Source organism: Chenopodium album, chromosome 6, assembly GCF_948465745.1.
Source record: "Chenopodium album chromosome 6, dcCheAlbu1.1, whole genome shotgun sequence".
Classification (NCBI taxonomy): domain Eukaryota; kingdom Viridiplantae; phylum Streptophyta; class Magnoliopsida; order Caryophyllales; family Amaranthaceae; genus Chenopodium; species Chenopodium album.
Window position 1 is genome coordinate 1,709,314 of NC_137839.1, and position 16,521 is coordinate 1,725,834.

At 32.1% G+C, this 16,521-nt stretch overlaps 1 protein-coding gene across 1 annotated transcript; it reads right to left on the minus strand.

Moving 5' to 3' along the window:
* Positions 1-533: 533 nt before the first annotated feature.
* LOC145634224 (protein DETOXIFICATION 51-like) lies at positions 534-2,502 on the minus strand. The gene has a single exon (XM_081685649.1). It carries the CDS (start codon positions 2,449-2,451, stop codon positions 727-729), a length of 1,725 nt encoding a protein of 574 aa, XP_081541775.1. The 5' UTR covers positions 2,452-2,502; the 3' UTR covers positions 534-726.
* Positions 2,503-16,521: the final 14,019 nt, after the last annotated feature.

Here is a 16,521-nt window from a genome sequence, read left to right on the forward strand (position 1 = left end):
TATAAGAATCTTAAATTATGAGTTTAATTCTTGATAATTTATGAGTTTAAATCTTAAATGTCTCATTTCTACAAATTCATAATGCTTTTCTTGATATTTGCATTTTCTTATAATCATACACTAATTTATATAAACTTGATAATGCTTTTCTTGACACTAATTTGATAATGAGTAGGTTACTAATTATTATTTATTGTACATATTATTGATGGAAAATAAGATGGGATTATGGAGGTTAAGATGGGAAATATATATATAGACTCTTCCATTTAAGATAGGTGATGAGTAATGCACAAATTAAATGTACCTATTTAAAATAAAGAACGTAGGTATAATATAATCAAATCAAACATATAAAGTTAATAAATAAACATACACTAAAAATGTATATGTAATTAGGTAATATTGCAAATTATGTTTAATATCTTAATTACAATCCTTACTAAATTAATGGAGAGATAGTAAAAAAAGGTGGGGAAAAAAAAGAGGAAAATAGAAAACAAAAAATGTCTTCTTTCCTCTTTACACTTAACTCTAAAAGCCAATCTCTCCCAACTATGTAATGCAAGTAAAAATAAAAATAACTAAATATCTAATCTTTACTTAACCGATCTAAAAAAAAAAAAAGAAAATTAAAATTTCTACTGAGTATATGAAAGAAAGTCCAATTTTATTATTATAATTTATTATTTTTAAATAGGTTTATTCATCACAGATTAAATATTATTACGTCACCGAGATAGAAATCAACGGCTCAGATTCACCTGCAGTTGGATCATTTTCCTTTATTCGATCAGCTTCATCATGAATCATGACCAAAGATGAATCAACGGTTGACGTTAATTCTAAAGAAGGGGCAGGCCCACCAGTTTGAGTCAGCAAGTGGGCCCGTTGTGCTTGATAATCCCAGTCAGTGGTCCCAACAACATACAATAACAGCCCAGCACAGCATATCTGGGCCGACAAAAGCCCAATCCAGAGCCCACAAAAGCCAACTCCAAGATAGAAAGCCAACCCAACCGCTATTGGTGTCCCCACCATATAGAAGGCCCCTAAGTTTACATTTGCAGCTGTTGCTGGCCGGGCAGTCCCCCTTACCACCCCACATGCTGTCGTTTGTGGGCAGTTTCCGAGCTCGCAAAGCCCCAATATTGGCAACGCCGCTGCGGTTAGAGCTAGGATCTCGACGTCTCCGGTAAACATCCTAGCCCATACATTCCTTGCCCCATAAGCAAACATCATAGCTGTAAGGCCCATTATTGCGGCCCAGGTGATTCCGATAAAACCCGATAGCTTGGCCTGTTTGGGCCGGCCCGCTCCTAGCTCGTTCCCGACACGGGTGGATACGGCGTTGCTGAGCGAGGCCGGGAAGTTATAGATCAACCCGGTGGTCTGGATCAGCACCCCCATCGAGGCCACTGATGCCTTGGGGTTCGGGAGCAGGCCACAGAGCACGATCATGATTTCGTACCACCACCACTCCAGGCAGACGGAGACGCAGCTGGGGCCTGCGAGGCGCACCAGTGGCCACCAGTCCCTGAGACACTCGCGGCTGGGCGGGCTCCACGTAGGAGAGTGAAGCCCGCCGAGCCAAACCTGCATCACTAGGGCCCCTAGTGATACGAGGTTGGACACGGAGTTGCTAACAGCAACTCCGGCAATCCCGAGGTCGAGGTGAACAACAAGAAAAAACATGATGGGAAAGTGAAGGATGGCCCCGACTAGGGATGCATAGGTGACAGGGTGAGTAATACCTTGCGCACGAAGGTAAATCTTGATTGGATGGTGAAAGGAATAAGTAAAAAGGTCAGGGAGACAAAATGTGATATAAATATGAGCCAATTTACCAATATTTGGGTCTTGGTGAAGGTACCCCAAAATGCTTGACATATTCAACCAAAATACCGAAATTGGCAAACAGCAAACCAGCAAGAATATCACGCACCGTTGAAGCGTAAGCGAAAGGAGCTTCGGTCTACAAGCACCAAATGCTTGCGAACACAAAGGCTCCATCCCCAAAGCCAAACCCGAAAACACCGAATAACCGGTGATATTCGCAAACGCAATGGCTAGAGAACCGGCCGCTAACTCGGCGTCCCCGATTCTGCCTAAGAAAACCATTGACATCATCGACCTGGAGTAAAGGATGAGGTTGGTTAAGAGTATTGGAAATGCCAAGTAAAAGAGTGAACTACTCTCTTTTAAAACGTCGGATACGGTAGGAAACAACAATGATGGGTCGTTGTTATTGTTGTGATCAGAACCAGAATCACCACTAACAACATTTCCGACCTCAACAACACCAATGCTGGTGAACCTTTCCGCGTCGTCGTTTTTATTGGTTAACGATAAAAGATCCAAATATATATTGGAGTGTTGGGGAGGATGATTATGTTGTGGTGGTGTTTTTGAAATTGTAAGAATTTGGTTATTTTCAGGTGGATTACACATTGTTTATTTTTTGATTTGCTCCAATGTTTTATGTTTTTATGGAATGAAAAAATGAAGAATGAAGAGAAAAAAAATAAAAAGAGAGAGAGAGATACTGCCTTAGACAGCACTCTGAAGGAGAATTTGTGTTTGTCAAAACTAAGATTTCAAGTTGTGAGGGTGACACCATGATGTTGATTGAGTATTAATAGAGCGAAAAAAGAAAGTTGGGTAGATTTTTTTTATTGTATTAATTACTTCTTTAATTAATTTTTTTAAATCCTTTTTTTAATGGATTTTGTTCTTTTCTTTTTTTTCTTTTTTTTTTTTGAAGAGGAAGTGAAGTGCTACTTTATATTATTATGATGAAGAAATGGGGTGGAACTTTTAAATATTTTGTGTGAGGTTAAAAAGATTATAATTTTTGATTAAGTAAATAAAATAAATGGGAGATCAGTTAGTCCAATTTCCTAGAGACTCAGAGTGTGCTCTCTGTTCTGCCTAGCTCTGTGGTTTCTGCATTTCTTCAGTTACCCATAAATAATTTTTTCATCAAAAACAAAATTATTACGGATCAATCATTTACATTTACTAAATACTTGTAATATTGCTTATATAAAAAAAATTACTTGTAATAAATATATGTATAATTATGTATGACAATTGGGAAATGTATTTAAAAGATACAATGATTCATTCTTAAATTAAATGTGAAAAGTAATAATATTGAGTTTGATTATGTGATACTCTATATTAAGCTTGATAATAAAAAAATTATAAAGCTTGGTTATGTCTAAATACTTGAGGAATTCCCTCATCTCTTTTTAATCTTTATTATATTTTAATTTGACCATTTTTCTCTCTAAATAAGGGTAAATATTGTTATTTTAATTTTTAGACATGTAACAAATAGTGGTACCATTACTCATAAGTAATGGTAATTGTTATATATCTAAATATTCACATAACCAAACACTTGGTAACAATAATGCTTTAATTGAATCCATTTTCAACAAAAAAAAAAATCCTTACCAAACACGCTCATAAAGTGATGGAGTAAGTAAGTAACTTTTTAGACATTGTGAACATAATCCATTGAGATTTCAATATTGTTTACAATGGTTTTACAAGAGTGTAAAGATATCTTAGGCATTGTGAACAAAATCCATAGAGATTTCAATATATAATGTTTACAATAGTTTTATTACAAGAGTGTAAAGATCCCTCACATTTATGGCGTATCTCACGTGATTCTAATATATAAAGTGATAAATAAAAAAAAAATAGTGGAAAATCATATATAATAGTGGTATAATAAATCACTAAATTAAAAGACTGTTTAAATTGTGAATGATCAACTAAATTAGTTGGTTATAATTTCAAGGGTGATATTCAAATCATAGAATGAATTAAATCTTGTCTACATAATTGTCTTTATAGTTTCAAAACAACAAAGAAATAAAAATAAAGTTGACAATAAATAATAAAGGTAATCAGAATGAATTTGTATATTCCCCTATTACTTCAATATTGCAACATGGATATGATCTTAATTAGTGAGAAAAAGGAAGAGCAAGAAAGGCAATGCAAAACTTATTACTCATCTACTATTAAATTAAGTGTGACTGTTTCAACAAATGAGTGTCTTGCAAATTTTTGTAAAACTTCGTAAAGAATTAAAAGTTGTAATATTAAAGGAACAAAGTTGTTCTTGTTAAAAAAAAAAAAAAAAAAAAAAAAAAAAAAAAAAAAAAAAAGAGGAACAAAGTTGTTCATTTTAAAAAATAACGTCAAACAATATCTACATACAAAACATATCTTTCTGATTTTTATTTTTTTTAACCATGCATAAGTAATAAAACTAGTTATAAACTAATTTTGATATCCTTTTATACTATTTTAAAGATAAAGATCTCCATAACTTGTATTATTGTACCAATAATATATAATTGTTAGTACATGTACATGAGAAATATCTGAATTATATTGTTTTCTTAATGTTAAGATTTACTTACTCATGTATGACATAAAACCATTTTTACCATATTTTATTCGATTCACCATTTTTTGAGATATAATTTAGAAAACTAATAGATAATATTAGACGAGTAATCAATTAAGAAAATATGTCCAACTAAACATTCTAGCTAGATGCATTATATACCACACTTCAACTACAATATGAAGTATAAATTATTTGTACTTATAACTATACACTCGTACTTGTAACAGTTTAAAACTCGAGAAAATAATGCTACATTATTACGATATCAATATAATTAGGAATATTGTCTTTCAATTCACTAACCGTATAGAGACTTGAGAGTTTAAAACCATATATGTACGTCTTTGTGCTTCTTCTAATCATTATAAATTAAAACAATGTAACATAAAATCTCTATATAACCAATTAATTAAATTAATTTTTAAGCAATCGAATCTGATTAGGCTGTCAAATTAGTTGGTTATGTTGTTAGTTAACCTTAATACAATCTATCAAGCCCACAAAATCTGTTGTTTATGATCTGTACTGCCTGTTCATGTGGTCCTAAACCAACATTATAGTAGTGCTAATTCTTTTTTTTTTTTTCCCCTCTATATTTTGAATTTTATAAATACCTAAAAAAAAAAAAAGATTGTACCATGTATTGGAAGTACAGTACTTGGAATATTATTGAATTAAGGTTTTTTTTTTGCATGCCACACGTGATGCTTCTAATAGGCTTGCCCTTTCCTAGTTCCTACCATATCATATTCATCTACTAGCCTCTTTTTCTTCTTTATTTTCATCTTAATTCATATTTTTAATTCTTTAGTTTTAACTTACTTCGTATTTTTTAGAGTTCGTATGAGAGGTCTATCTATTTTCTAATAGTGGTAAGAAAATGGTAAATTATATTTCCGCCCTAATTCCATAAATTACCACTATCAAAATAGTTACTTAATGCCTTTCATTTAATGAAAAATGATAGCATATGTATAGTTATCTTTGCTGCTTATTTGATTTGGTGCTAAATTATTGTTTATTTGAAGCCGTCCAAAGGACATGCTCGATAAAATATAGTTGTGAAGGTAGTTGTTAGCTGTGTAGGTAGTTATTAGCTGTCAACAAGCTGTATATATGAAGATAGATAATTTAGGTATGAGTGTTCGGTAAAGTAGCGGTTGACTAATTGTTATATATAAAATCAATAGTTTATATTTAAAATACCTCAAAAGCTAACTCTACTTTTAAAAGCTAATATTTCTATTTTTTCATAAAATCTACCTCTACCACTAAATTAAAAGCTACCCTAACCACTACTTTGCCAAACACTCACATTTTTTTTGTTAAGTAGTAGTTTGACCAAGTCAAACCAATAAAAGCTACTCAAACACTAGCGCCGAACACGCCCTAAATAAGTAAGACAACATTCTTTGACACACTAGGACATAATTTAAAGATTCAAACAAAGAACAAAATTTACGCTTACAAGTTAGCTACCATATCAACTGGTCTGCTGGATGTTAGATGTCATGCAGAAAAACTTAAAAAATGTAATTCCATTTATTAAAATATTAATTACTTGTAGTCTTGGATAATAATGACTCCAAGCATGGTTTATAGAAATATACTATTTTAAGAGCTTTACAACACTTCATTACTAAGAAAGCAAGTTCAAAATAATTACATCTTCATTTCATATTAGAGGAAATAAATGAACCCTCCATCCTAGACATAACGGTCTATTGTATCATATTACTACATATTATGGCCTTTCAAATTTGGACTACTATAGAGTGCATACGATATCTACCTCTTTGTGGTACAAAATTGTTGACTTCTTTGGATTGAGATTTGGTTTTCAATTGAAAATTACTTGTCGGTCCAACTCTTTGATTGGACTTTCATTCCCTAAATTTTTTTGTAACAAAAAAAAAAAAAAAGATTGAATTCTTTATACTTTTCTCCATTGTCTAACTAAAGTTATCCAATTTCAAAAGTTTTTAAAAAATTGGAAGCATGCTAAAGATGGGCAAGTGAAGTCGATCTTGTGTTCTATTTTATTCAATTTTATTATATTGTGTTTATTTAAGTTGTCTAATTTTGAAAAGATTGAAAAAAAAATTAATTTATAATTTTTCCGCATATTAGCTCTAAAGTAAATGCATTCACATCGAATTGTACGTGTTAGCTCTCTCTCTCTCTTCTTCTTTTTTTTTTTTTTTTTTTTTTTTTTTTTTTGGGGGGGGGTTGGTTTTCGATGACTAATTCATCGGAACAAACCTTGATCCTCGTAACAATGTGTATTCAAGTTCCACCATTATCTAGCTTGAGACACTTTATACGATCGTAAATACACACTTGAATGTATCTATCTATTACATATGCACTACTAAAGACGAAACTAAAAGAGACAATTGACAACATATTATTAAAACTTCTCCCTCCAAAATAACTTACATAAATTAAATACGACTTTTTCTTTATATAAAATCTATCTAATGTAAACTTCTAAAATATCAAATTGTCCTTTAATAATAAATATTACATGTTAAATTATTTTCTCTCGCACGGTTTTAATGTATTGTTTTATTTTATATATATATATATATATATATATATATATATATATATGTTTAATAATTTAATATCATTATATATAATTATTTAACAATCGTGTATGCATACGAGATTTAACCTAGTTATGTATTTAATAGGTAACAAAAATTAAATTAAGTCTTTTAAATAAAGTATTAAATGCCTAAAATAAGTTTAAAAGAACAATTTCTTAAGTAGAATGTCGTTTCTTTAGGTGATTAGGTTTTATATTGTACCATTTTGTAAGGATTTTTGACAACCAATCAAGTTGCGACAAGTTCCATCACAATGATGGATATTATTGTGATTTAATGTATGGATCGTACTTCTTATTTTGGATAAATTAAGGACAATCCAGAAATCACTGCTCTTCGAAATGACAACCTTTTAACATGCCATACGGAAGGATATGAAGTACGTACTTCCTTTATATAAGTGGAAGGTTGTAGTCTTGTTGCTATCACTTGGTTAATGAATAGTTTGTGTGACGTTGAAGTTAAAATGTTTAATAAAGGATATTGAATTCTTAATTTTTCTGGTGAAATAAAAAATTAATAGAGTTGTTGATTCAATATCTAAAATAAGGAAATTAATGTATCCAGGTGCTTTTATTTGCAAATAAGAAGCTAAAAGTGTAAGTATTTAGTAAAAACATATGTTCATTACGCTACCTGTTATACACAAAAATAGAGATTGTAATGTATTTTTAATTTAATACTTAAATAAATAAGGGTAATAATCTATGATTAAGAAGATTAACTTTTTTTATCGTATAATTATTTTTATTAAGGTGCTCTTTTCTTTTTTAATGTGGAATAACTTGCATGCAATGTACACAATATAAACAAGGCTCAACAACAAACTTGCATGCAAAATCATACACCACATTTACAAGACACCAAAGAGGTGACGAATTTTTATTGGATCTAAATGAGCAAATTCCAAGGCAAGTGTACAATGTGCATGGTACACTAGTGTACTTTAGACCGTTATAAGTTTTGCGGTCAATACAAAGTTTTTCCAAAGAAAAATCCAATGGTCTTGACTTATTGATTTCATAATTCAAGATCTTTAATTTGTAAATTGTAACCTAGGATTCCTAAATTGTACTCCGTACAAGATTTTCTTACTTCTCTTTCTCATTTCAATTAATTTTATCAAACTTAGGACTTGTTCTCTTCACCTGAAACAAGTAGATTTGGTCTGAATTTTTTAAGGTCTGATATGAATTTTTCTGATATGATATGATTTAACAATTTGTCTAAACTTTGACCGCATTTTAATACTAATCTTTAGAGGAAAATATTATCAAAATGGATCTTGTTAGATTCGTCTTATTATGAACTTTTTAAATATGCAATTTTTATAAAAAAAAAAATAATCAAAAGTTCTGATCTGATCTGGTCTGATCTGATATGAATTTATCAAGAAATAAGTAATAAGTATTTGAAATAAGTTGAAGAGAACAAGTCCTTAATTTAATGAAATAAACTTGTCTTCCTATGACACACATATCAAAAGATGGTGCACATGAAATCCTTAGTCATTCACATAGTTACGGTAATCATTATACTTCGTATATGATATGTACAACAAAGTTTGGACTCCTAACCTCAAATATATTTGAAAATTAACCTTTTAAGAGTTTAATCAATTAGTAATTGACTATTTTTGTAAAAATATTGATCACATACAATAATTACATAAAATCATATGAATTTATATAAAGACTAAAAAATCAATCTTAATATCCAATTATTTTTGTTCTTTCACTTAACTTTTTTAGTGTCACAAAAATATATTTCAAATTGAAAGAACAAAAAAGATTAGTTAGAGCAAGCAAACCTCGGTTTTTAATTGAACTAAACATAACATAACTAAATTGAATTGAATTAAAAAAAAAAAAAAAAAAAAAAACTTAAGTAACTTTTAAGTTGTTGTGGTCTGCGCTACTCTGCTGAAATCCACTATACTTTGCTCTATTGAGTATTAATAATTTGTTATACTTTGATGTGCTAATACCTGTTCTACTCTATTAAAATATGTTATGTAATACTTAAAAGCTTAAAAGAATAGGGCCTAATACTAAACATGATTCGATAATAGTACGATGAAAGCCTAAAAGGGGCTTAAGCATACGTACACGTAGCACCATGGCCTTTGTCGATGCCCTCCAACAGTCGTACATATATACAACATACGGACATAATCTTTGCATTGATTTCTGAAATGAATGAATCATCCAATTCAGTGTAGGATGTCATGTTTTCCGTCAGAGCTTGAAAATTGAAATGGAGAGATTTTATTTGCAACGGAATTCAAAAAACACTTGTCATAAAATTCGGCAATTTTTGTTTTATGCAACCTTGAGGGGGTCAAAAAGAACTAAGCTACTTTGTTCCCTAATCTACAACATTAATGCCATGCCCAAATACACATAATTTTAAAGTGTCATATCTTATGTTAGGTAGAATTTCAATGCCTTTGGTCGGATTTTCTTCCTTTTGTCATGAGATTGTAATCATGTTGGTAATTGAAAATCTATATTACAAGGATGCTTTGTTTTGTCGGTTGTATAAAGAGTCGAGAAGACAATGATGTAAACGAGAGTTGATTCTGTAATTTAGATATTGTTTATAGATTATCTAAATGGCACAATATACATGATACATGATTTTGCTAATTATTATTAGTTGCGACTTACGATTTTTAGAGAAGTGATACTCATATTTTTAACTATGTATCTTAACTCAAGAGGTTATTAATTAATGTATAGGTATGAGTTGAATAATGTCATTGACACTTCTTTGGGAGATCGAGGTTAAATATGTCTTGATATGCACCTTTTAAAATGCCACTATATTATTTTTAGTAAGGAAATGTATAGTCAAGTTAAATAATTTTAATTAGATTCATCTTGATGTATTATCTATCAAAATATAGACTTTATATTATCCATGCGCACTACAACAAAATAAAGCAAAGGTAACAGTGAAAAATCATTGCCTAATATAAAAAAAGTGTTTCCTTGTAGCTAAGGCAACACATATGAGGCGTAGTATATGCCCCCGTTGTTTATTCATAAGGCAACACATTTTTATTCAAAGGCAACAATTTTGAAAACCAAGGTAAAATAATACATAAGGCAACACTTTTACAAAGACAACAAATGAAAAATGTTGCCATCTAAGGAGACAATTCAAAAATGTTTCTAAATGTTGCCACTCCCAAGCATTTAGTAGGTTGTAGGGCTCGAACTTGTGACCTCAAAGTCACGTCACAAGGTGACTTCACCACCAACTCCACCAAATTATATATATATATATATATATATATATATATATATATCTCACTCATTACACACACTCGCCATAAAAGCAATATCTTAAATTATGTTGTCTTTTTAATATAAATGTTGCCTACATTTTCAAGCAATAGTTTTGTTATTGTTATCTTTTCATGCAACAATTATTATGTTTGTTGTCTTAGACTAGAAAAAGGTAACACTTTAAGCGACTGTAGCCTTATATATTCTAGAGCAACACTTTTTTATCTGTTACTTTAGTTCAAGGTAACAAATAAATATTGTTGCTTTAGATTACTAAGAGCATGCACAACAATGAGGAAAAAATATTTTCCTCATTCTCTCTCTACCCACTTTCTCTCTCCTTTATTTCATGAGGAAAATTGGTGAGGAAATTTTACCCCATCAATGATCAAAAAAAATTTCCTCACCTTTCTCTCTCCTACTTATTCCAATACTCCACTTACATTTCTCTCTCTTACACATCACCATATATTTGTTGATTTTTGTATAATTAAGTGTAAATATTACGATTTAGGTTTAGTAATCAAATTATTTTAATGAATTTAAAATATAAATTTCTAATTTAACGTGCATAAAAATAAAACCTGAAAAAAAAATTCCGTAGTAATAAAACCGAATTTTTTTGGATAATAATAATAGAACGAATAACGTACAATCGTTAACTATTCTACATACTAAAATAATATATTGTCGTACAATTATTATAAACTATTCTACAAACTTTAATATTTAATAACCTTACATTATTAAAATTACGCTTACTGAATTCGAACATTGTACGATATTTGATTTTTTTACTCATTAGTAGAACCATATTTTTGCCAAATGTGTTCCACTAAATCCGCCTTTAAAGAAACATGAGTGTCTCTATCACGTAAGGTCATTCTTCTCTGAACATACGTGTCAAAATCAACGTTAGGCGGTCGGCCAACATTGAATTCAAAAGGCTCGTTGTTGTTCACCGTGACACTTGTTGTTGCACTGTTGTGTTGTGGCCGATCTTGTTCGTAGTACTTTCTCAAAACTTCGGCCCGAGTATAGTTGTGTCGTTCATCTTCGACAATCATGTTGTGCATAATGATACAAGCTTTCATAATATCGCACAAAATGTCTTCGTTAAAGGCAAGTGCCGGTTGTCGTAGTATGGCGAACCTGGCCTGTAGTACCCCAAACGCTCGTTCAACGTCCTTCCGAGCAGCGGCTTGTTTATCAACAAATAATTTATCCTTCTGAAGTTGAGGTAGATTTATACCTTGAATGAAAGTAGGCCATTTAGGGTAAATGTCGTCTGCTAAATAATAGCCCAAGTTGTATTCATGGCCGTTCACAGAAAAATTAATTGGAGGTGCCCGGCCATGCAAAACATCATCAAACACCGGAGACCGATAGAGGACATTAAGATCATTACAAGCTCCAGGGATTCCAAAGAAGGCATGCCAAATCCATAAATCTTGATCTGCCACGGCTTCCAGAATAAGGGTAGCATTTTTACTTCGGCCTGCGTATTCCGCTTTCCATGCCATAGGACAATTCTTCCACTCCCAATGCATGCAATCAATGCTACCTATCATACCGGGAAAGCCACGCATTTCATTTTGATACAAGACTCTCCTTAAATCTTCGTCCGTGGGACTTCTAAGGTAATCAGCTTCAAAATGGGTGATAACCCCTTGGCAAAAGTGTTGCAATGCATTCCGAGCGGTAGTGTTACCAATGCGTAAGTATTCATCCACGACATCCGGGGCGGTCCCATATGCCAACATCCTAATTGCTGCGGTGCATTTCTGTAACGGAGATAACCCAAGTCTGCCAGCTGCATTCCTACGTTGTTGGAAGAATTGATCTCCTTCAACGACCTTGTTCATAATCCTACAAAACAAAGGTCGTTGCATTCGAAATCTACGGCGAAACTGTTTTTCGTTGTATACTGAGTTACTTGCAAAATAATCATTAAACAACTGTACATGCCCCTTTTCCCTATCTCTCTTATCTGTATCGCCTCTAGGCTCTGGAACACGATCAATTTCGGTTATGGGTTGGGGTTGTGTTTGGTTAAGCAACATAGTTGGTAGCTGAGTAGTGAAAAAGTCATCAACTAATTGATCAAATTCCGCATATTGATCAGAATCAGATGAGCTTGATGTTGAGCTAATGGAAAACATTTTGTATGTGGGATAAGAAAGAATTTTTGGAGGGTTTATTATATTTTGGTGTGTTTGTGGGTGATTGTTTCAGTGGTATTTATAAACCATGGACTCAATGTGTGGTCATAAACTAGAGCGACAATTCAATTACTGACACGAGTGACAATTCAATGACACAAAGTTCACATGACTACTATCAATCCAAAAAGACACGAGTGACAATTCAATGAGACTTGTCTACTTTTCAATGACTACTGAAAATACATTAAAAGGGGATTGACATAAATGAGACAAGTGACTTTTCAATGCAACCCAAAACAAACAACTTATTACGACTAGTCATTGCTTAAAACAAATAAACTTCAGTACATACTTAGCTCATTACAAATATATAATCACAATACTTAAAAACCTACACGAGTCTTCGCCCGTAAACTAGTTCAATTAACTCTTCCTTGTGCGCCTCTTCAGCAGCAGTGAGTGGTGTTGTCTTACTCAAATACAATTGCAGCATATCAAAATTCATCTTCTTCTCTGCTAATTCAACTTGTTTTTGCTTCCTCTTTTCCTTTTCCCTATCAAGTTCCAACCTTTGTTGTCGTAGATTTGCTTCTCGTTCTCTAACCTCAGTACACGCCCTCATCTGTTCACCGATACTCAGAAATGCACTCTCGGAAGCCACTGCTTTGCCCTTACGCTGAGATTTCGTTTTTTTAACACCATCAGGTCGTCGTAGACCTCCCGACGAAAATCCATCAGTTCGAACGTCACTCTCACCCTCAGCCCTAGACCTCTTCCCACTTCCACTACTATTTTCTTCGTCATCAGCACCACAAGCCTTTCTTTCCTCTTTCGACAGACCCCATCTAAGCTTTGTCCGCCACTTCGGGTCTTGATTAACCATTTCCACTGCGTGGGGAAAAGCAAAATTATGTTGTGGATTAGTGGAGATATAAAACAACTTTGATGCATTTTTAATTCGATCAGCTTCGTTGTAACCACTTCCACTTTCTGGAAGTTTACCCGCTTCCTCATAGCAACTAGTCCACTGAAGCAAATCAGCCGCCATTCTTCGCCAATGTGTCTCTAAACTCTTCAAAGGTCTTGGCGGTAGTATATGCGGCTTCTCTGCTTGAGCTGCATTATAAGCGTCACATACTTTTCGCCAAAGGTGAGATGCTTTTTGGTTCGTACCAACAAGCGCGTCTCCACTTATTTTCAGGTATAACCCAATTAGAGCTTCATCTTCAGCAACTGACCAAATGCGACTTGCTTTAGCTAGTGGTTGGTTGGTCGGTATTCTAGGAGGTGGTGGAGGGTATTGAGGTGTCTCCGGAACAGCTTCTTCTTGGCTCTCATCATACTCAGAGTTGCTCCCTACAGTAACGGGAGGAGTTTGTTGTTCATAATAACTGTTTTGATTAGGAATTTGTGGAGGTGTTTGTTGGTGATCAGAATTTTGCAAAGACGGGTTGCCTAATCTTCCTAGGAATAGTTGAAAATTGGGATTAGTGATGAAATCTTCTCCTAAATCAGAAAAATGTTGAGAAAGATGATAGTAATTAGGGTTGTTGGGATCCATTAGATTGTATGTTAAAATAACAACAATAATAATTACTTTATTTTTTTAAAAAAAAACCTCCGGAATTACAATAAAAAATTAAATAAACGATAATGTATTAATTAAATATTAGACTAATTAAAAAAAAAAAAACAAATTACTTAGGAACACAAAAAAATAACCCTTTATTAACTTAACAATAGAAATTAAAATTTTGTTTTTAAATAAACAACAATAATAATTACTTGACAACAAAATTGCTCCGAAATTATAATTAAAACAACGAAACAAAATTATAAATATTAGAGGGAGATTTTTTTTTTTTTTTAAATTATAGCCTTTCTCAAATTTATATTAGAAAATAATATTTAGATGTAAGTAGATTTGGGAGAAAATTAGCAAAAGAAAAAATTTGTGCTTTTTAAAAGTTTGTCAAAATATGTCAAAATGGATGTCTATTTGTAGGGAAAAAATTTTTATTACCGTTGGTGATTTTTTTTTTTTTAATTATATTTAAACGAAAATAGCCGTTTAGATATGTGACCGTTTTAAAACGGTAGGAATTTTCTGATTGGCTGGTTCGGGCTGACAGGACGCGTGTCAGCGTTTCATTGGCGCTGCTGACGCGCCCTGTCAGCAGCTGCATTTATATTTTTTTTTCTGAGCAACCATCAAAACGACGCGTTTTGATGGAAGCTTGTTCTTTCAGCTTCCCAAAACGCGTCGTTTTGGGGGTGGGCTCAGCAAAAAAAAAAACTGCGATTATAAATTTTTGTGGGGCCCACTAAACACTATTCATCATCAGATTTCCTCATCCTATGAGCATTTTTGGACTTCCTCATGAGCATATTTTTTTTTCCTCATTGTTGTAGTACCAAATTCATCATTTTTGCTCAACATTTTTGCTCATGAGGAAAATTTTCCTCATTGATGGCAATGCTCTAAGAGTATCATTTCTGTAAGTGTTGCCTATTATCATTTTTTTTGTAGTGGCGGGTCGATAATTAACTTAATGCTTAAAATTGTGCATTAAAAAAATGAAATTATTCTAAATTGTGCTATTTAAAATTAAAAAAAAAAAAAAAAAAAAAAAAAAAACAGTAGGTGATACTATAAATTTTTGACTTTTTGATCAATCTTAAAGTTCATGCATGTAGCTCATCTTAATGCAGTGAACCTTGAAGTTAATGGAGCTAGATAGTCATAATTTATATTATAAACCCTTAAAGTCATGCTCTCATGCATTCAACTTTATTTTTAAAAGTCCTTAAAAATTAGCTTTAATCTTTCCTTTCTCCCATTTTCCTCTCACCATTATTAATAATTAACTAATCTCCAATATATATCCTAAGCTAAAGTTTTAATTGTTCTCTCTCCCCCCCCCCCCCCCCCCCTATTTTCCCCTCTTATATTATACGAAGTATACTTCATAACAAAAAAGAACCATGCTATTAAATTATTTGATTTTATATATAATTGGAACAAAATAGAAATAGTGTGGCGTACTATTTTAAATGATACAATACATTAATAATTTGTTCTATTTACATACAACAGTGCATTTATAATTAAGAAATTGATTAAAATTAACCATAGTGAGCAAATAAAAGTTGGTGTAGAATATCAAACACATGCACTTATGTTAAATATAGGTTTAGGTTGTAAGCCTGCACCCATCATCAAGAGAGAGAAATATTCCATTTTACAAGATTAAAAGAGATTTCATCGCAAAATTGTATAGGAGGATTGAAGCAGCTTCTTAGCCTTATGAAGTATTTAACTCTTTGTATATCGATCAACTTAATTATATGTATACTTTTAATTTATCACAGGACTTCATTGTATTACCTTGCCCCTTCACCTCGAAATGTAGATCAACAAGATTTACTTTTGGCGTTTAAGTAGCCGCAAAGAGCTTATTACAAAATTTAAAAGGGAGCATAATAGTGTATATTATACATAATGCATGTACAACCCACTAGTGCCTTTCCACCACTAATAGTGAAAAGAAGACTGAAATAAAAATATGACACATTAAGAAAGTAAATTACTATATTAGTGATTATACGAAGTATATTATATGAACTTCCAAAAATGTTGAAAATCTAATCATCAAGAATAAATTAGATTGGTGGAGTATATCACAGGTGTTAATGCTACAAGAAGCACCTTTGTAGGAAGGAAATGTATGTCTGTGCTTTTCAAATGGGTTATTACTTGTTAGTGAGGTGGATCCCACTAATTTTTGTTCTACAAGAATGAAGGGAAGACTTAAGCTTTACTTTATTGGTCATGGCTCATGGGCATCAACACTTTAAAAAAAAAAAAAAAAAAAAAAAATCAAATCGGGTATCTGGAAAGTCTATTAAATTTCGACTAATTTAATTCAAATAGAATCTGAATTCAAATGGGTTGAAAGCTTTTCTTGCTCAGCATTAATTAAAGTTGAGGCTACATAAGTCTCAGGATTTTAGAA